General features: G+C 45.4%; 1 protein-coding gene across 4 annotated transcripts; it reads left to right on the forward strand.

Moving 5' to 3' along the window:
- The first annotated feature begins 3,785 nt into the window (after positions 1–3,785).
- Positions 3,786–19,219, forward strand: DDB2 (damage specific DNA binding protein 2). Of its 4 annotated transcripts, none has more exons than XM_063331962.1 (11): positions 3,786–4,264; positions 5,159–5,342; positions 8,192–8,322; positions 9,303–9,494; positions 12,192–12,358; positions 14,070–14,169; positions 15,576–15,753; positions 16,435–16,580; positions 16,858–17,022; positions 17,339–17,384; positions 18,069–19,218. In XM_063331962.1, the coding sequence occupies exons 2-11, from the start codon at positions 5,171–5,173 to the stop codon at positions 18,317–18,319; spliced, it is 1,548 nt and encodes a 515-aa protein (XP_063188032.1). In that variant the 5' UTR covers positions 3,786–4,264; positions 5,159–5,170; the 3' UTR covers positions 18,320–19,218. The 4 variants fall into 4 exon arrangements, with proteins under 4 accessions (XP_063188032.1, XP_063188033.1, XP_063188034.1 ...); XM_063331963.1 differs by lacking the exon at positions 12,192–12,358 and adding an exon at positions 10,330–10,475 and having other exon boundaries at positions 3,791–4,264; positions 18,069–19,213; XM_063331965.1 differs by lacking the exon at positions 3,786–4,264 and having other exon boundaries at positions 18,069–19,219.
- Positions 19,220–19,438: the final 219 nt, after the last annotated feature.

Genomic DNA, 19,438 nt, shown 5'->3' on the forward strand with positions numbered 1-19,438 from the left:
CGCCGGCCGGGTCGTCCCCCCGTCATGGCGGGCGCCGGGAGAGGGAGGGAGGCGGCCCTGGGTGATGGTCAGACCAAGCCCGAGGAGTTGGGCGCTTCTCGGTGTTGCCCACTGGATTTGGGGCTTTAGTTCGTTTTTGGTTGGTTGTTTTGTGCGCTGTACCGGCCAGCTGACCTGCAGGGCCCGGAGCCAGCCTGGGGTGCTGGAGCAGCAGGCCCAGCGGGCTCCCCGAGCCCTGCTCCCACCCAAGTGGAGAGCAGTGCCCGCGCTTCTGAGCGTGGCCCAGGTCACTCTCCCCGGGGCCGGAGAGCGGTGTCACCTCAGCTTGGCCCTGCATCCTTCTTTCTCTTTCAGCCTGATCCCGCTGACTCTGTTCGGTCACTCTCCCTTTCCTCTGAAAACCTTTAGCTGAATAATCCGGACCTCATCTTTAAGACCTCAGAGTCTCTCGGCTGCAACCAGCTCCTTCTAAATGCCAGGGAGTTTGCCTGCTAGAGTTTCCATTTCTAACGCCAGGCCCCGGGTGAGATTCCCCATGACGCTGGGGCAGGGCTTGCAGGAGGAGCGCTGGGAGGCCGCGCTGTCCCACCTCCTCTTGGCTGCTTCCAAGTGACTTGGGACACAACTCCAAGGACCAGCTCCTTGCAGTGATGTTTATTCAGTGAGTGGAGAAAGGAAAGACTGAGAGCCTTGCAGGACGAAGAGAGGAAAGAGCATGCCATAAATCTGTGCTCCCGCTTCTCTGGAGCAGTACTGGGTTGTTTTCTCTCCCTCTTTACAAGTGCCCCACATTTCATAGGAGCCAGAAATATAACTGTACTGAGGCCCTTCAGATATGATGAATTGCTGTGTTGGAGAGTGGACATTAGAAACCATTCCACGTAATTTGTTTTGAGGTCAATCCTCTGTTCACTTTTATCTGTGTGGGGTCACTGGAAGGTGGGCATCCATGACAAGTCACTGGGTGTGGTGTGACTGTAAGCTTCCTTTCAAAAAGAGCAGCAAGATGCTTGTCTTATAGTTGAGAATATAAGCATCAACTTTGTATTTCACTAAAATAAAACCAAACCCAACTCTTTGCCACAGATACTCTCTAATTCAATTAAATTCTGAGATTTTAATTCCATTATCTAATTTATATATGCTAATGAAGTACAGAAAATGCAAACATCTGTCATACATTAATACTCTATATCCAGCATTTGCCCTAGGTTATGTCTTCATGCCAATTTTTATATTGATATCCCAAGTGCTGAGCATCTAAGATAGATGCTTTTTGTTTGGGACCTGGCCGCCCCCAATACTGACGGCAGGGCGAGGGTCCTACATAGCGTGGCTGCTGCAGTCCTTTTCTCCAAGGCTGGAATGGCTTAGGGAAAACAGGGTACTCCGGTAAACGAGGTCATTACAATAGTGATAATTTTGTTCATTTTCCTAGAGCGGGGCAGCTTAGTAATGGTCATGGGATAGAAGGAGGTCAGATAGCATGATATTTACTCTTTCTCATTAATCTCTTTAGGATTATGTATTTTTTCCTTCTTTTTAGTGGAATATAGGCTTGTGTTCCTATGCACGCCAAACTCTGGTTGCTGTAATGGTACTCTTTACATTAGTCAGACTAAAGTAGCCAAAAATATTCATGCTTTGGAAAAAGATTCTGGCGACAAGAAGGCAGAATACCTAATGGTATTACAAATACTGTGAAGCTGATGGTCTTAGTCACAATATAGCTTTACCAGACCCGGTGACAAGACAGCTTTATTCTGCAGTAGAGAACTACATCCCATAACTAAGGCAGAGCCTCAACATAATTGTACATCAGACAAAAGGCATCATAAAAATAAGCCTAATATCCTGCCCACACGTAATTATACTCCTCTGACTTTGCTGCATACTGTAGTTCAGAGTGTGAGACTGTAAATACATATAAAAATATTTTTTCAAATTACTCTTTCTCTGGCTTTCTCAGCGTACTGTACAGACAGCTCAGTGCACAGACACTGGGATGTGGCACCCCAGGCCAGTCGCATTTCTTCTGCGTGTGATTTGTGTACTATCTGCTATTCTTGTCCTTAGTGAATAATAATTACAAAAATATCTGGTGATTCTCTAGAGAGAAAGCAAACCTGGGGTTAGTAATTGATAAAATTACTGTATTTAGCGTACTGTGTTTAGCGCTGTATTCAGCATTGGTGCGGCCTCACCTTGAGTACTGTGTGTTGTTCTGGGCCCCACAATGTAAGCAGAATGTGAAGGTCCTTGAATGTGTCCAGAGGAGGGCAACAACGCTGGTGAAAGGGCTGGTGAGGAGCGGCTGAGGACTTTGGGCTTGTCTAGTTTGGAGAAAAGGAGGTTGAGGGGTGACCTTACTGCTCTCTACAGCTCCCCAAGGAGAAGAAGTGGAGAGGGAGGTGCTGAGCTCTTCTCCCTGGTATCCAGTGATAGGATGCGGGGCAATGGTTCAAAGCTGTGCCAGGGGAGGTTTAGACTGGACATCAGGAAGCATTTCTTTACTGTGAGGGTGGTCAAACACTGGATAGGCTTCATAGAAAAGCGGTCAATGCCCCGAGCCTGTCAGTGTTGAAGAGGCATTTGGACAATGCCCTTAATACCATGCTTTAACTTTTGGTCAGGCAGTTGGACTAGATGGTTGTTGTAGGTCCCTTCCAACTGAAATATTCCATTCCATTCCAAAAAATGCTAACCATGATAGCTCTAAGAGGGAAACACACAGGTTATTGTGTGTGTGCTCTGCACGGGGGACGCTACTGCTGGGAAAGAAATGGAGCAGGGTCAGGGAGTGCACATCTTTGCTGGAGATAACTTGGATAATAGTGTCAGAGTTTTCTTTGGGATTAATACATGGAACATTGAAATCCATACAAGTCTTTCCTTCTCCTTTAAGAAGGTTGGTACCTGGACCCCTTTTTTAATTTAAAATTTTTGAAATGTACCCCTTTTAAAGCATATGAAACCCAAAACAGTAAGATTTATGTAATTTGTGTTTTGTTAGTGATTCCTGATGAACTCCATAGATTCTGTCTACAATGGTGATGACTTCTGCAGACCTATAGATAAAACTGTCAAGATAAGAAGAATCTGTTTTTATCGTAGTTTCCCTTCCTGGAAATCAAGGCTTCAGAGGGAAGAAGGGAAGTGCTACGTTCAATTACTCCTCTTGCTATTTTTTGCTAATGTATACAGTTCTAAGAAGAATGTTGTGTATTACAGAAGTGCCTGATAAGACTTTAAGATTTGCTGATCGGGTTGATATGTATGTTCAAAACCAGACTGTGTTGTCAGCGGTTATAATTTTTTGTGTATGTCATTCAGCAACACCCAAAACCAAACCCCCACAATTCAAGGAGTGGTTATGTACAGATATTTTAGGACCTGCGTTCATAGCCTGTTGTGTGGATGACCAAACCTTAATTACTCAGCATGGTTACTGGTAGGCCTGAAGCATGAGACCCTGCAGCTCTGGAGATAAGGTTCCCCATGCGAGATGGCGGGCAGACAGCAGCCCCCTTCGCAGGTGACAGGGGATGTGCTGGTACCACCAGCTGTGTTGGTAGGGCTCTTACTTCCCCTTTCTTGTCTGCTTCGGCGCGTCAAATCTGGTTGTCTCTGAGCTGACTGTCCGTAACTTTTTTTATCTGCCTTTAAAGTGCATTTTTTTTCCTGTTGAGTTCGACCACCAGGTGCATCTTTTTGTGGAAGTTGTGTTTTGAAATAGTGTCTTTTTTTTTGGTTGATGTATTTTGGGCCCTCACCAGTGCAGCTTTAACGTGCCAATTTGGTGCTCCAGAAAATAATTAAGTACGTAAGGTTATAAAACCCGCACCAAAAAAGCAACACGATAAGCTGCCAGAGGGACACCTCACAGACTGTGCGTGTTTCGGGCCAGGCCCCCGGGCCCAGCGTGAGCCTGGCAGCCGCCTCCCATACCAGCGGAGCCGGGGGTGAAGCCGGCAGGGGGTAAGGACGGCGGCGGGGGTGGGGAGCAGCGGCCCCGAGCGCTCCCCGGCCTCCCCCTGCCCCTCAGCGGCGAAGGGCCGGGCGCGCCGTGCGGGGCCGCCATGGCCGGCGGGCTCGGCGCCGCTCCCCAGGGGCGGGCGGCCGGCGGGGGAGCCTTTCCCCCGGGGCCGCGGCGGGAGCCGCTCCCCCCGCCTTCCCGCCCCGGTTATGAAACCGCGGGGGAGGGGCCGGCTGCCGCCCGCCGTCCTCGGCCGCGCTTGGGGGAGCGGAGGCCGCTGTAGCGCAGGTGAGAGCGGGACGGCCCTGCCCGCCCAGGCCGCTGGGGAGCCGGGCCGGGGCCGGGCCTGGGGCTAGGGTGAGGCCCGGCGGCGCGCGGTGGGCGCTATTTGGAGATTGCGCGGTGCCCGCCGGACTATATTTAACACATCCGCGACAGCCATTCGCGAATTATAAATAAGTTTAGCGCCAGCTTGGGATCAGCCTGTACGAGGATCTTCGGGGCGGGGGGGATCTGCGGCTGCGGAGGGTGTGCGGGGCCCGGCCCGGCGGCCAGCAGGAGGAAGGCTGCGGCAGGCCCGCGCCTTTCACCGGGGCCCGGTGGGGTTTTGGTCCCCGTTTGCAGAGGCACGAGTCGCTGCATCCATCCCTGGGTGGGTCAGAAGAGCTGCTCAAGTGTGGTTGGCAGCCAGTGTAGAAGCCTGATCCAAATACTGGGTTGCAAGGAAAAGTGGCCGTTAAATAGGAAGTACCTTCTGAGCAGATTTGGTGGAAGACCAGTCGGCCTTGGCCATCGTCGTAAAAGCTCTGACCTTTTTCTTAGCTGAATCTAAAGAGCTCAGTGTGAGCTACCAGAGAAACAGTTGGGGTATTGTGTGGTTTCACAGATGTACTTTATGCAGATCTGTGGGTTTTAAGCTTGAAAGTTCGGTAGAAACACATCTGTCAAAACATATTCTAGTGCTTTAGGTTACGTTGATTTTCATATGTGAACAAAGAAGAGTTTATTGAACCTGTTCCCCTCTTTAGCAGAGCACAACAAAAAGCTAGTGTCATGCTGATGGAAGAGGGTACAGGTATAATCACTACTTGCAGACCACTGGGATAGGTTTCATTACAGTTTTTCTGTCTTCTAGTTAAAAGTATATGACGGTCTTACCTTCCATGCTTTGTTTGCTTTTAGCGGCCATACAGAATGGCTCCAGTGAACCAGCCAAAGGACAAGAAACATGAGAGGGCACATGAGCATGGGCTGGAAGAGGCAAAATCAGCTGGGAAGAGGAAACTGGACTACAAGGAACTAGGGAATGAGCCACAAGCAAAGAGGTTGTTTGTGAGAAAAGCATCCAAACCCCCAGAGAAAATCGGTAACATTTCCTCAGATCTTTACTGTTTCTCCCAATCAGATTTACCCTAAATGACGTGTATCGACTGGTTGAAGAGGGAGAATGCCAAGAAGCGTGTTCAGACATGATTGTTCAGACGGGGTTATATATTGAAGTGATACACGGACATGTATTGGGGTAGTACATCCTCCAGTTATCTGTCTGGTGAGAGTGTGTATGTGTGGGCACGCGTGGACAAGCATTTCATTTTTGAGACTCCATACCCCTTGGTAGAAGCCTGCTCACTGAAGATGCTGTCACAGCTCATTTGAGGGTGGTTAAGATTTGTGGAATTCCTGAATTAGCAGATGTCTGCTTTATTGTAGGACAGGCCAATCTCGGTAACATATTGTTTCTTCTCCCATGCAATTCTTAATGGAGTTTCCTAGTTGTAAGATTGGTATCCTACAGCACCCAGTCTAAGCTGACTTTTCCGGCAGATTCTTTGCATATTCTAACTTTTTCTACTGTAAGTAGGTATACTTTCTACCTCTATGTTCAGATTATACTGGACAGAATTTCCAGTAATCACTTCTCATGTGCATTTTTTCCCTTTAGTATGTAACTTTAAAAAACTCTTAAAGATTTTCGATACAATGAGAGGTGATTAAGTTCTAAGATACTGGAAAAGTTAATGCTTTGCATTATCAAGAAAGTTGTGTAGGCTTCAGCTATAGTAAGGAGTATTTTCATAGAATCGTGGAATCATTTAGGTTGGAAAAGGCCCTGAAGATCATCGAGTCCAACCATTAACCTAACACTAGCAAGTCCACCACTAAACCATGTCCATAAGGACCACATCTACATGTCTTTAAATACCCCTAGGGATGGTGACTCCACCACTTCCCTGGGCAGCCTGTGCCAATGCTTGAAAACCCTTTTGATGAAGAAATTCTTCCTAATATCAAATCTAAACTTCCCCTGGTGCAGCTCGAGGCCATTTTTGCTCATCCTATCACTTGTTACTTGGGATAAGAGACCGACGCCCACCTTGTTACAACCTGTTCAGATCACTGTAGAGAGCGGTGAGGTCTCCCCTCAGCCTCTTTTTCTCAGATAAAGCCTTTAATTCTATCTTTTTTTAGGAGATTGCTAGAGTTACTGCCTTGTGTGGAAATATTACACACTTTCTGTACAATTTTGGCTTTAAGGATCCAGAAATTACTGAAGTGTGTTTCAACAGTCAGAGATACAGGAGTTCTACGATTTTGTACATTTCCATTGTCTGGTGTATAACTTCAAACTTGGAGCAGTTGGCAGTGTGAACAGTGGATGCGGAGGCAAAATACTCTGTTTGAAAGGAGTTCTGTGCATTAACTGTGGATAGTTAAAGCATCTTCTGTAGTTAATTTAGCTAGATGATTTTCATTGTAACTTCATGGCCTGATTTTTATATTTGGTAAGCATCTGCAGCTCCTGTAAGATTCAGAGGGAATTTGATATAGCTAGTACTTTGGAAAAATTAGGCCAATCATATTTTTCCTTTAAACCTTTTTTTAAAAAGATGAAGACCTTTGCATTTGAGCTTTTCCATTCTGTGTTCCAGTTTTGATTTTTATGTGTTTTGGAAAAAAAAAATTCTCCTGAGCCATATGGGACAGATGCAGTTTCTTGCAATTGAAACACCTTTTTAAAGGGTTTTAAAGGGTTTCTTCCAGCAGATTCTAAAAAGGCCATTTCTAAAAAGTTTCTTTCTTAATAAATTATCCTTCATAATGTAATGGAATTTGTAAAAAATACCTCCATTTCCATCACCTCTGAAGAAGGAACTGTGGATGCTAATTCTTCTGTGAAAAGAAGTAATTAGAATATAAATACTTTTATACCTATTTCAACAGGTGTGACAAGGGTTGGCACTATGTTGGCATGTGAACAAAGAAGTTTAGTTTCACATCTGTGCATTTCTAGGCTCCAGTGTTGCATTAAAGATTTTGTTTAAGTTCTAATCATACAGAATGATCCCTATGTTTTCCGTCTTGGTTTTTTTATATCCTTAAATGAGAATAGCAGTTTTGTTTCTTAAGAAATGGTTTTGATGTTTAGATGCCCTGGGGTGTTGCAGACCATCGCCGTGGGGATGATTAGATCACAGACACAGTATTGAACAGATCTGTTTTTTATGTAAAGGTCCCTGAAGATAAAAACTTGGAACATGAGCAAAATTTAGAAGCATGCTGTACTCTCAGCAGAAATCACTCCGAACAGAAAGGTTTTCAGGCGATGAGGCGTCAGCAACTCTATTATCAAAGACAAAACTCGCAGTGCTGTAGGCAGACCGTATGGGCTACAGCACAAGCAGATCGAAAATTCTGATTCACAAGCAGGCGTTTCAGGAACTGTGTGGGAACTCATGTTGCTATGCTTGGGGAATTTTCAGGTGTTAACGTTTCTGCTGGTCACATGTCTGACCTTCCCTTTGCTGTACCCAGGAGTTTACCACCTCCCATGGGGTATTTCCAAGTTGTTGGGGCTTTGGATAGCTTCGTTGTATTTTGGGTATGAACCACTCAAATTGTATACAGTTCAAGAGATGCACTACCTGTGGCATTGCTATAGGCTTCTGCTGTTATCTTTTTGATAAATCTTTGGCAAGGAGATGGAAGATTTAACGAGAGGAAGCATACACAAAGCTCTGTCAGGCTGTGGGAAGCACTGGACTTCATAATTGCAATGGCTGCTGCAGCTTAGACCTGTAAGAATCATTTAGAGACTTTTGTCTTGTGGCTGAAGCTTTTCGTGAATGTAGCAGCAAATGCAGACATCATCCCATGTTGTTTAGTGAATGAGCATGACATTGGCTCTCAGTAAGTTACTCTTTTTCTTTCCGGCAGGTTGGAGTGGAGGTGGATCTCTGGTGAGAAATAACAGAGTCCTTTTCCATCAGCTGGAGCGGCACTGCAGCATTGTGCATTACGTCTACCAGAACATGCTAGGAGGCGCCATTCGGGCACAGCTCCGGCGGGTGAGGAGTTTCTCCTTCCTGACCTGTTGGACATCTCCATTCCATGCATGAAAACATCTTCAACACAAGCAGGGAAACTTTAAAGGGGCTTAAAGTTTCTCACATACACAGTGGCACACCCTTACGTTTCTTAATCCTGTAAAATGCAAGAGCTGGGATGACTTTCCCTTTTGGTTGACCCGGCCCTGTCACTCTACATTTTATCCTCTGTTAATTTTGTACTTCCTTGAATCATATTTAAACTTACCCACTCTGCCAATTGAATTACTGCATAGTGCTACTTTCGCACACTGCTACGCCTGTTTTGTTGTACTATTTTTGTGTCCACTCTACCATGTTAATGATGCCAGGTTTGGTGTTGATTTTTCCTCTTCACAGACATATTATATCAAGTCCATATATATATATAATATATATTGATATTATTATTATATTATATTATATATTATATATATTATATTATATATTTTATATATTATATCAATATTTTATATATAGATATTGATATGATATTGATTATATATATATATTGATATATCAAGTCTACTCCTTTCATTTGAAAATTAACTTTTTCTGTAACATCCATAGGTGGGAGGCACCTGGGCTAGCTTTATTTTCCAGATGACTTATCTATGTTTAAATATCCAAATGATAAATCACCAAGTTCATCCAAGCAGTACCTATTCCTCATCTGAATAACAATATCCTGCCTTTTTAGCTCAGCCCCTGATGCTTAGCTCCCTGTACATCATTTAAAGTGTGATATCTCGCAGTTTTCTGTTGCTTTCTGAGTGCTGTGGCTGATGTGAATTTGTGTGGTCACAGGCTGTTTCTCTTGGGAACAGCAAGTTCTCTTCATTCTACAGAGAGGCTTTGAATTTTGTGTGAATGTACTAACACTGATGGCAATTAGAAATGGTTAGCATTCCTCATTCAGAGAACCTCTGCAAGAATCATAATTCTCTTTATCTTTTTGACAGTGTCTGCAGCTGCCCTTTCTTCGTTCTCTTGCCTCATACCGCCTCTTTCGAACAGCAAGTCCCTTTGACAGGAGAGTGACATGCCTGGAATGGCATCCAACACACCCCAGTACTGTAGCCGTTGGTTCTAAAGGTGGAGACATCATCCTTTGGGACCATGAAGTACTTACTAAAACCTGCTTCATAAAAGGGGTAAGCCTCTGGGTGCATGGGGTGGGTGGGAGGGAAAATGACTACCACCAAATACTGCAGATCAAAACAGGTCTGTTGTGAGAAGCACGTAAGGGTCTTGGGTTGCAGAGTAGCCAGCTATGGGGCAGGACTAAGATGCAATAGCATGTCTGTTCCTAAATCCCAGACTTAGGAACAGTGCTGGGGAGAACTGAGGAAGTTCATAATGAAGCAGTACTTGGTATGTGCTCAGTGGAAAAATAATACAGCAACTGGCAAAACAGTTATCTTGTAGGGATGCCAGAAACAAATAGGCAGAGTGGGTCTGTCTGTTTTAGGTCTTGATCTTTCTCTGTTCACCTTCTATTCTGTCAGATGAGGAAACATCTTTGAGTGGGGAAAAACAAAGTCCCGTTATCTAAAGCCAGAACAAAGGTAGAATGAATGGTTGGCGTGCCCCCTTGTTGCTGTATTCAGCCATTCCAATTCTGACAGGAGCTCAAAGACTCTGTAACTTTTATCCGCTTTCTAAATTGACATAGGTGTACAATGAGAGGAGGTCTATCCTCCAGAAATTCTAGAGTCATCTTTCTCTTTTTGTAAATAGTGTGGTGCCAGCCAGCCAGCGAGTACATTGCCTGGGGACTGAAGGATTTCCTATTTTGTCCTCCAGGAGGGCAGCTGTCTAGACAGCCATCATGTGGGAAGTCATGGTTGTCTTTGCCTCCTTGAAGCACTGTGGTGTGTTTCACTGTTGCTGTTAAGGACATAGCAGTGAATGCAGACTTACAGAACACACTTTTCTCCTTCCCCATCACTCAGTGGATTTTTCTTTTGTTCATCCCCTTCCTTGTAGATGGGAGCTGGAGGGGCCATCACAGGAATGAAGTTTAACCCTTTTAACCCTAGTCAGCTGTACACTTCGTCAGTTGCCGGCACTACCACCCTGCAGGATTTTAATGGCAATACTGTCCGGGTCTTCACCAGCACCGAGGACTGGGAGTAAGAAATACAGCAATGCTTTGGGCCTCTGTGTCCTGCTGGCAGGAGTGCTAGAGAGAGAACGAGTGGGAGAGAGCGAGCATTATGTTTGTCTCTAATACGTGGGAGCTGGGCTTCCTCTTCTCCACATACATGTCCTTTATCCTCTGAATTGCAGGGATCCTCTCTCTTGCAAGGAGGCTCACTCTCCCTTTTTATTTTTCCCTGAACTGGGGGTGGTGGGTAGGAGAGAGCTTTTCTTCATGAAGGGGAGGGACTCTCTGATGCTGCTTACTTCCTGTTATACATGGGAGAGCGTGGGGGTGCCAGTGGATTTCCTCAGCTCTCTGTTCTTAAACCTCCCATAGCTCTGTGCCCTGGGGAACCTGTAAACAGTGCTGCTCATTGTCAAATGGTTTATACAGGACAATTTATAGTCCCCTCAGTGCTTCTCCACAAATGCCACTGACTTCAAGTGGTGTGTGTCATAAGGATCACCCCAGTTCATCCCACCTAACTTTTGGGGCTTATGTAAAATACCAAAATTAAGAGTCTGGGCTCCTTCGCTAATGAGTAGAAAGAGGAGATGAATTGCTAGAGGCAACTCTGTCTGCCTATGCTTAGAATCACCCTGTCAGACTGTTGCTTTTTCTGTGGACTCACGAGGAAGCCTGAGCTCTTCAGTTAGTTACTTCAGTTCAATGCTTAAAGGTAAGTGAGGGAATTTGCGTTAGCCTCCTCTTTACTTTTCCCCACCTGATTCTTTCGGGGTGGCAACTTTCATGGTTGGTTTCCAAATTGGCTATTCCAGCTGCAACCTTGTAATAGGGCAGAAGGTGAACCCAAGTAGTGCGGGGATGACTGGCCAGGTGAGCAAGGAGGGATAGACTGCATCCTGGGACATGAGGATCTCGTATCCCAGCAGGATGCTTGTCACAGCAGTGATGGCATCTGGATTTGAAAGGGCATGCCATCCTCCTCCTACTGCTGTGAGGACAGGCAGGCTCTCTTTGGGCGGGCCTTCTTTTATCCTCATTGTCTTCTTGAAGTCTAGTATTTACAGTGAGGCTTTATTACGTAGTTGCTCTGTGAGCAGCAGATGGAGTGCACTTGAGTATCAAACAGTCTGGGGACTCCCAGCTAGCATCCTTCTTTTCTGTCTTAGTGTAGAATTTCCACATTTTCTCAGTAGACAGACTGGGGGAGAACAACATAACAACAATATAACATAACACAGAACATAAGATTCCTGTGCTATGGTGTTAGCAATAGGATTTCTCCTTGCACCCTTCTCATTCTGCCTGCTGGTACCTTGAGAAAGACCAGATACAGCACTGGAAGCAGCCTTAGGGAACTGGTGAATGAAGTCTCTGTAAGAAAAGCTTGGTGCAGGGCTGTCATGAGATTTTATGTGGTTTCTGCATTTTGCTTGTAATCTCCTAAGCCTGGTCTGAGCCAGGAGGTTCGCTGCACATTAGTCCTACCCCCATCGCAGAAGTGGCAATGCTGCTAATGAGGTTTGCAGGCCAAAGTGGTGGGGTTGAATTTGAAGTCTCAGAATGTATGTGCTCGGATTGGAAACAGATAAGGAAAAAAGAGTTCTTATGTATAAGCCCTGTCACAAAGCAGTACGTTGTACTTAGGGAAACTGGCAGTGTGTTCCAGGAGATGAGTGTTGTATTAAGATTTTGTCTTCCACTCTAACCTTGATGCCTCTTGGCTTTGTGTGTATTCCAGAAAGGGCCAGGAGATTCTCTCGGAGACATCAAGTTCAGTCCTTATGAGGCAGTGAAGCTTTATGTGGCATCAGGGGATGGCACCCTAAGTCTGCACGACCTTGAGGGCAGAGCGGTGCAGGTGATCTCCCGTGCCCCGGACTGTGGCCATGAATACCATAATGTTTGGTGAGAAGGGAGCACTGCAAGGTCGATTCTCTGTTCCTTGGGGTTAATGCTGCGCTGCTTCTCGTGCTCTCTAACATCTTTGCCAGCGTTAGGAGACTCTTGGTATGAATTGGTCCTGTGAGGGAGCTTGGAGACAGGCTCCTGATCCTGACCCTAGCACTGCAGGGTGGGTGACAAGCTAGGCAGCAACAGGGTACTTACGCTTTTACAGTAGCTAAGCATGCTGCCTGCATCTTCTGGTGTTGCTTTCTGGTGATGTCATCTCCTGTCTTGCAGTGTCCTGGTAGCAACACAGGACTAATTTCTCTTCTAATGTTCAGGAAAACTGCACTTTTAGAAGACTCTAGTGTCTGAATTTGTGAAAATATTTGCTTTATAGTCAGCTACGGTATGTGGGTTTCAAGGTCTCAGTGTTTTCGAGTTAGCCAGGAACAGGAATGAAGAGGAGCGAGACCTGGGCACTTGACTCAAGCTGGCTAACAGGATTATTTCATTCCATGAATGACACATTCAGTATAAATTAGAAAGTTTGCTGGGAAGTTCTCCCTCTGCTATGATAGCTGCGATCCTGAGAACTTCTTGCCCTGGTGCCAGACCCCTGAGCCCTTCCCTTCCTCCCAAAGTCGTAGCGCTCGCAGTGTCCAATGTTTGCTGTCCACTGCTGGGAGCGCACAGCTTCCTACTGACATAATTGGCTGAGTATAATCCTTGTATATTTTATATTGGTATCAGGATCAATACTGGTTCTTTAGTAGTATTAATGTGAATTATCTAGTCTTATTCTATTAGATCTGTTTATATTTCAACCCTCGGGTTTCCTTGTTTTTTTCCAGTTCTGCTTCCTGGGTGGGGAGGGTTCATAGGGTGATAGAATAATTGTCTAAACGACAATAAATTGTTGTGGGTTTCTCAAACCATAACAGACAGCTTTTCACTTCATAACGTGTGGGGTGGGAAGAGCAGGATAACTTCCTCCTCTTCATTGTCATCAGTGTTCTGTTTTGTCTGTAGCAGCTCAGGTAGCATAGGAGGAAAGCCACAAAACATTCCTGCACAATCTGAGTTTCAGGTTGCTGAGTTTACCCTGCTGCCCTTTTGGAGGCTTCAGGCTCACCATGCTAACTTCCATGACCTTGAATTCTAGAAGAGTTTGTCTTTGCAAGTGAAGCTTTCCCAACAAGTTCCCAAAGGGACCCCAGCTATTCTCACTGCCTTTCCCCTCCCAGCAGAGCTGGTGTTAAGACGTATGTCTTTATTATATAAGTCTCTATTCACTTTTGTTTCCTGGAGTATGAAGTTGAGACAGTTTGATGTTCAACTTTTCAGTCCAAAGCCTTTGTCTTTACTGCTGCTTCAGTGTTTTGTGGAAAACATTTTAAAGCTGTTTCTGTACATTTGTCAATGTCAAAAGGGTGTTCTGATCTTTCCCAAGGTGTGTCCCATGTCCAGGCACCAAGTGGCTTTCCACTGTCCCAATATGTCACACTCCATCTAATGAGCACTTCACAAATGACTAGAAAGTTACTTCGTATTCCGTCACCAACAGAAAGTATTGCGGATAAGCCGTCCCCCTTCCTGATACTCAGGCCCACGCCATCAGGCAGGAGATTGCAGCTACAGTCTGTTGCAGCCTTCCTTGCCAGGGACAAGATGTGAACCAGAGCACCACTGCCTGTGGGAGGCAGCACTGATTTTCTGTCTTTCCCTCTAGTTGCTGGTACTGCAGCGTTGATGTTTCTGCAAGCTGCCGTGCAGTAGTGACAGGTGATAATGTGGGCAACGTGGTCCTGCTCAGCACATCTGGTGAAGAGGTTTGTATGGCTTCATGCAGCATCTCCTCTACGGGAATCTTCATGGCTCATGTGCTTTCCTACACTACAGGGACCCTGAAAAGAGGAGCAGGTATCTTGCAGCTCAGGAGATGAGTCCACGCATTGTCTAGGTGGTGAGAAGTCTTCCACTTCAGCCATTTGTTAGACATTTTCACATTGTTGAGCGTAACGGTAAAAATTCCCAAACAGGGACTGTGTTGTGTGCTGCCTCTTCTTTAAGAGTATTTGCTACTGGCCAGAGTAATTATAGGGTAACCTGAAAATGTGAGCACCCTCTGCCAACAGCCTTCACAATTCCAGAAACTTAGTGCACTGATGGGAGTCATTTAGGGGATACTGCTTTAACGTATACCCTTCTGTGACCTTGGAGTTAGGGACACAGCGGAATTCAGCAAATGCTGGGATAGAAATTGCACTAACTGCCATTAGACACGAGAGGGCAGGCGGAGGCAGGCTGCGCCTTCCAATCTGAAGTGGTACAGAAACATATTACGAGAACAGTTGGAGCGGGCCCTGCTTTCAAGAGCCTGCTGTACTGTCACACCGGAATTACCATTTCTCCTGCCTGTAAGGGTAACATCTGTAAGAGTTTGCCACCCAGTGAGCTGTGGCCAGAGGCAGCTGTGTAAATTAGTGGGCAGTCAGGAGTGCTCCAAATGATTTGTGCTTATTCAAGGTTAGTTGCTTCCTTTCGTTTTTTTTCTCCTGAAAGAATGTGACGGTCTTTTCTGCACTTGGGAGATACCCATTGTTGCAGGGAGGATGGGCCAGCTTCACCCTTTTGATTAGAAATAATCTTCCAGCTTCAGATATAAATTTATTCATGGACAGTTTATATCCATTTGTTCTTGTTAATTGAAATATTTCACCTACGCTTATGCTGCTTTACTGATGTATTTCTAGAAGCCAATTATATCTCCTCTCACCTTTTTTACTACAGTAAATGAAGCAAGCTCTTTTGGTCTTCTCCTGCAAAGCAGGCCTTTCCTTTTTATTGTTATCTCAGCAGCACATTTTCTGTACCTGTTCCAGTTTGTTTTACTCTTTCTGCAGGTGGAAGACTGGCACTGCATAAAGTATTCCAGATGTGATCTTGCTTTGTACACTGGCACTAATACTTCCCTCCATGAACGAAGGATAGCGTTTTCCTTTCTCATAGTTGTAATAAATTGGTGGATCGGAGTTCTCCTAAAATTAGTCAGTTAGTTCCCAAGGTCATTCTTCTCCTTTCTTGTTTCCAGTGGATAAAAGCTTGGTGTATTTTCGAAGCTTTGTTACTCTGTAAATGTGTAACCACTTTACTCTGCACTAGTAGATTATTCCATTTCTTTACTCCAAGCCTTGATTATTTTTTTCTGTGTGATTTTCTGTTCCTTCTGCTGCAGATTTGGAAGATGAAATTGCACAGGAAGAAAGTGACTCATGTGGAATTTAACTCCCGATGTGAGTGGTTGTTGGCCACAGCGTCTGTGGATCAGACAGTCAAAATCTGGGACCTCAGAAACATCAAAAACAAAATGAATTTTCTTCATGTGCTTCCTCATGACAAACCCGTCAATGCAGGTGAGTTGGATAGGGATTTTATTGCATGAATGACTGCAGAGAGTCCACTCAGCTCAGCTTTTATTGTTGTGGCAATGTTAGCTTTCGATAAGATTCGACGTTGTGCAGTAGCTAGTGTTAAAGCAAGGAAGGCAGTGGAAATGTGTGGCCAGAGGCAGGGAGGTGGATAGGGCAGCTGCAGCACAGTCTTAGACTTGCCGTACAAACTGGCACTGTGCCTTGCGAGGTCAGCGTGGAATCATCAGCAGTGGCTGAGATTAAAAAAATGAATTTATTTGTGCAGTTCCTTTGACAGAGCATGGGACTCAGACCTCTGTTTCATGGGTGCAGTTTTACCTGTTCATGGAAGTCCAAACTGCCGGTGTCCGTCTCCAGCTTTTCCACTAACGTTCCATTTGAATGAGCAAGTTCCTGTCTTTGCAGTGTCTCTTTCTGTGATTATAAAATTAGAATAATGATTCTTCCTATGTAACCCAGCACTGTAGGTTTCAGCTTACTGTTTGTAAGAGCTTTGATTTTGTTTGAGACGGGTAAAGTCTTGTCTGTTGGGACACATGACCATATTCATCTATTACAGAAATAGCAATGAGTTTCCAATCAGAGAAATGTGATTTTTGTTTCTTGCTGATTTGACTCACAGCATTGTCATCTTTTATTTGCCATATTGTCCTCCTCTCCTAGCTTACTTCAGCCCAACAGATGGTGCCAAGCTCCTGAGCACAGATCAGCGCAGTGAAATCAGGGTTTACTCGTCTTCAGACTGGACCAAGCCACAACATCTGATCCCACATCCACATCGGCAATTTCAGCACCTCACACCTATTAAGGTGAGTTAAGCCAGTGCAGTCTGAGAGTAGTGTCACGCTTGGTGCAAGCAGCCAGCTGTAAATCAGGAACGGGCTGATTTCTGGTCAGAATACTACATTGGTGGGTGGAGGTTCGCACTGCTGCAACTCCCAGCAGAGCACTCTTCCAAGGATACCCATGTTCCTCAGGCTGTGGGTGGGATGTACAAACTGTTGCTCACATGCTGGTTGTCTGGTGTGTTTCAATACGAGCTCTGTCCCTTTCTCTTAACTCCCCATCCCTCTGCTCTATGACTAGGCAACATGGCATCCTCGCTATGACCTCATTGTAGCAGGTCGCTACCCAGACCCTAAGTTCCCAGGGTACACAGTGAACGAGCTACGAACTGTTGATGTATTTGATGGCAACACTGGGGAGATGGTTTGCCAGCTCCATGATCCAAATGCTTCTGGTATCATCTCGGTGAGTTGAGCACAGCAGCTAAAAGGACCGCTGTGTATTGAACAGCAGCCAAGAGATATGGGTTAGGGACTAGAACAATAGGAGTATCCTCTTTACTTGTGACAGACTCATGCTCTCGTGGGGGCATGGCTGCCAGCTAAAGCTGCTGACTCGAGCAGGGCTGGTCCATGGTCACCTGTGGGTTTTCTTTAGGGATACTCTTTAGGGTACATCGGGTTTTCCAGATGGTTTGTTGCTGTTACATAAGCCGTGGTGCTCTTATGACTGTTACATAAGCAGTGATGCTCTTACAGACTCTGATTGTTTCCTTTTTCAGCTCAATAAATTTAACCCTATGGGAGACACACTGGCTTCTGGCATGGGTAAGTAAAGAGAACTTAGGGCACTAAGCATGGGGGGGTTCCAGTCCCAGAAAAGAGCAGGCTTGTTTCTCCAGACTAAAGCAAGTAGCAAGTGAGGGTTTATGAAATCCCACTTGCTAGTAGTCCTCTATAATTTCCTACATCTGTAAAAGAGATCAAGACCTTCTTTTCAGTCCTTCACCTCTACAGTTAGAAAACAGGTTGCTAGTCATCTGTGAAACATTCCTGAGAGCATGGAATCTGGCCGAGTGAGAAGCCTCCCCGCAGCAGGGAGCCATTGCCATCTGCTGGCCATGGAACAGTAGCAGAAAATGATGGGAGAGGGGAAGCCTTTTCCTGCTTGTCTGTGCCCTCTCCCTTCGTTTAATTTATCTCATTTCCTAGGCTGCAGAGCCAAGATTACTCGGTTTTTCGCAGGCTGTATGGGATTAAGGGAGCTACCTATAGGTCTTAAAACTTTGACAGATGAGATTAGGAATTACTTGATTATGTGTCTTAATTTGATCAAATTTCCACGGCTATGTGGAGATAATGTCTGCAATAAGTATCTTTGCATCCTCTGTACCTTGGAAATATCTTAGAACAGACAAAGCATTTTGATTTTCTGGCATTTTAGTGGCATAGCCTAAGGTATTATATTTGATGTAGTGTTTCTGATGCACAGTGTTTAATTTTTCCTCTCAGGCTTTAATATTCTGATCTGGAGCCGGGAGGAGATGGTGGCCAAGAAGCAAGAACATCTTTTGAAAGCCATGACAGAACAGGGGATTGGAAGCTGGAGTTTGTCCAGACGTGGAGGGCAGAGGCAGGCAAACCCTGGGACAAGCAAACTCAAAGCTAACTTACTATCTTTGGAGCTGGAGGAGATGAGAACAAAAAGCAACGATTCTAAATCACAGGGAAGGAAGCAAAAAGGGAAGGATCTAGAGAAATGATTTAGTATTTTGATCCTTTCTGGATCACAGGGTACAAATTCAGTGTTGGCAATGGGCAGTATAAGCCACGCAGGGCATTAGGCTTCTACTTTGTCCTTCCTCCCTGGATCTGCTCTTGCTTTCCTGATTCCCTGTGCTTCCCCTTCTAGAAAGTTGTGTCAGTACCCAGTTCCTCCTCCAAGTGGAGTTGCCACCCATTTTTGGAGGCGCTAGGAAAACTTCAAAGATGTTCTCAGATCCTGCTGAAGTTACTGCTTCCAGCCTGCCACATCTGCTTGTCATCACCTATCAGCGGTTACCATCTCCTGTAGTCTGCTGTGGAACAGCTCATGACAGGGTGCCCAGCCTGTTCTAGTCAGACTGAGCTGAGAAACGCTTTGCTAACAAAGCTAACGTCCTGAAAAGGTAGAATGTTCACAGGGGTGAGGTGATGGGCGCCTTGGGAACACCAATTTCTTCTATATGTGAGCTTCTTGGAAAATGGGTGTCTGTCAAGACCTCAGGCTTAGCCTGTTCTGTGCTTGCAGCTATGAACTAGACCACGAAGAACGTGACGATGCCAGAGCTCTTTATCTGCCTCGGGATGCAAGGGTGGTATGCAGCTGGGAATCTACTGATTCTGTAGTTTCTATTTTCAGAGCTCCAGGCTTTTTCTTGCCACTGATTAGGTAATTTTTTTCACCCATGCCTGTGTGCTTCAGGATGTTGGATAGAAGCGGTGTAAAGCAGAAATGAGGAATTTCTTCCAAACACCCATGCTCGGAGCCAGATCTTAAGACTGCTGTTAAACTGAAAAGTTTTGCTTTTTCTAGTTTGTTTACAAGGTTGTCTGGGGCGTTGTTGCTCTCCCAGAAGTTGATGGATGGGACAGGCTCCAGGCCTGCTCAGATTCTCTATGTTCACTTTTATAGTTTTGCAGTATTGATATTAATAAAATTTTGTACTAAACTGAAATTCTTCTTTGATAAAGAGAGTGGCTGCTTTGAGCATTCCACTGGACTGTTTCTGTATGGGGGAAGAAGTTATTGACCTTTCTGCAGGAGGGCTAAGAGACCTAGAACAGTGGTGTAAATATCAGTCATAGTAGTGCGTCTACAGTGGACCCTTCCACATTGGGCA

This window comes from Chroicocephalus ridibundus, chromosome 4, assembly GCF_963924245.1.
Source record: "Chroicocephalus ridibundus chromosome 4, bChrRid1.1, whole genome shotgun sequence".
Taxonomy (NCBI): Eukaryota; Metazoa; Chordata; class Aves; order Charadriiformes; family Laridae; genus Chroicocephalus; species Chroicocephalus ridibundus.

Excerpts from the sequence above, each read along its gene's own strand:
- DDB2 (XM_063331962.1), top strand. The coding sequence starts at position 5,171 with ATGGCTCCAGTGAACCAGCCAAAGGACAAGAAACATGAGAGGGCACAT. Across the intron at positions 5,343-8,191 it reads CAAACCCCCAGAGAAAATCG|GTTGGAGTGGAGGTGGATCT; the intron begins GTAACATTTCCT and ends TCTTTCCGGCAG. Across the intron at positions 8,323-9,302 it reads TTCGGGCACAGCTCCGGCGG|TGTCTGCAGCTGCCCTTTCT; the intron begins GTGAGGAGTTTC and ends TCTTTTTGACAG.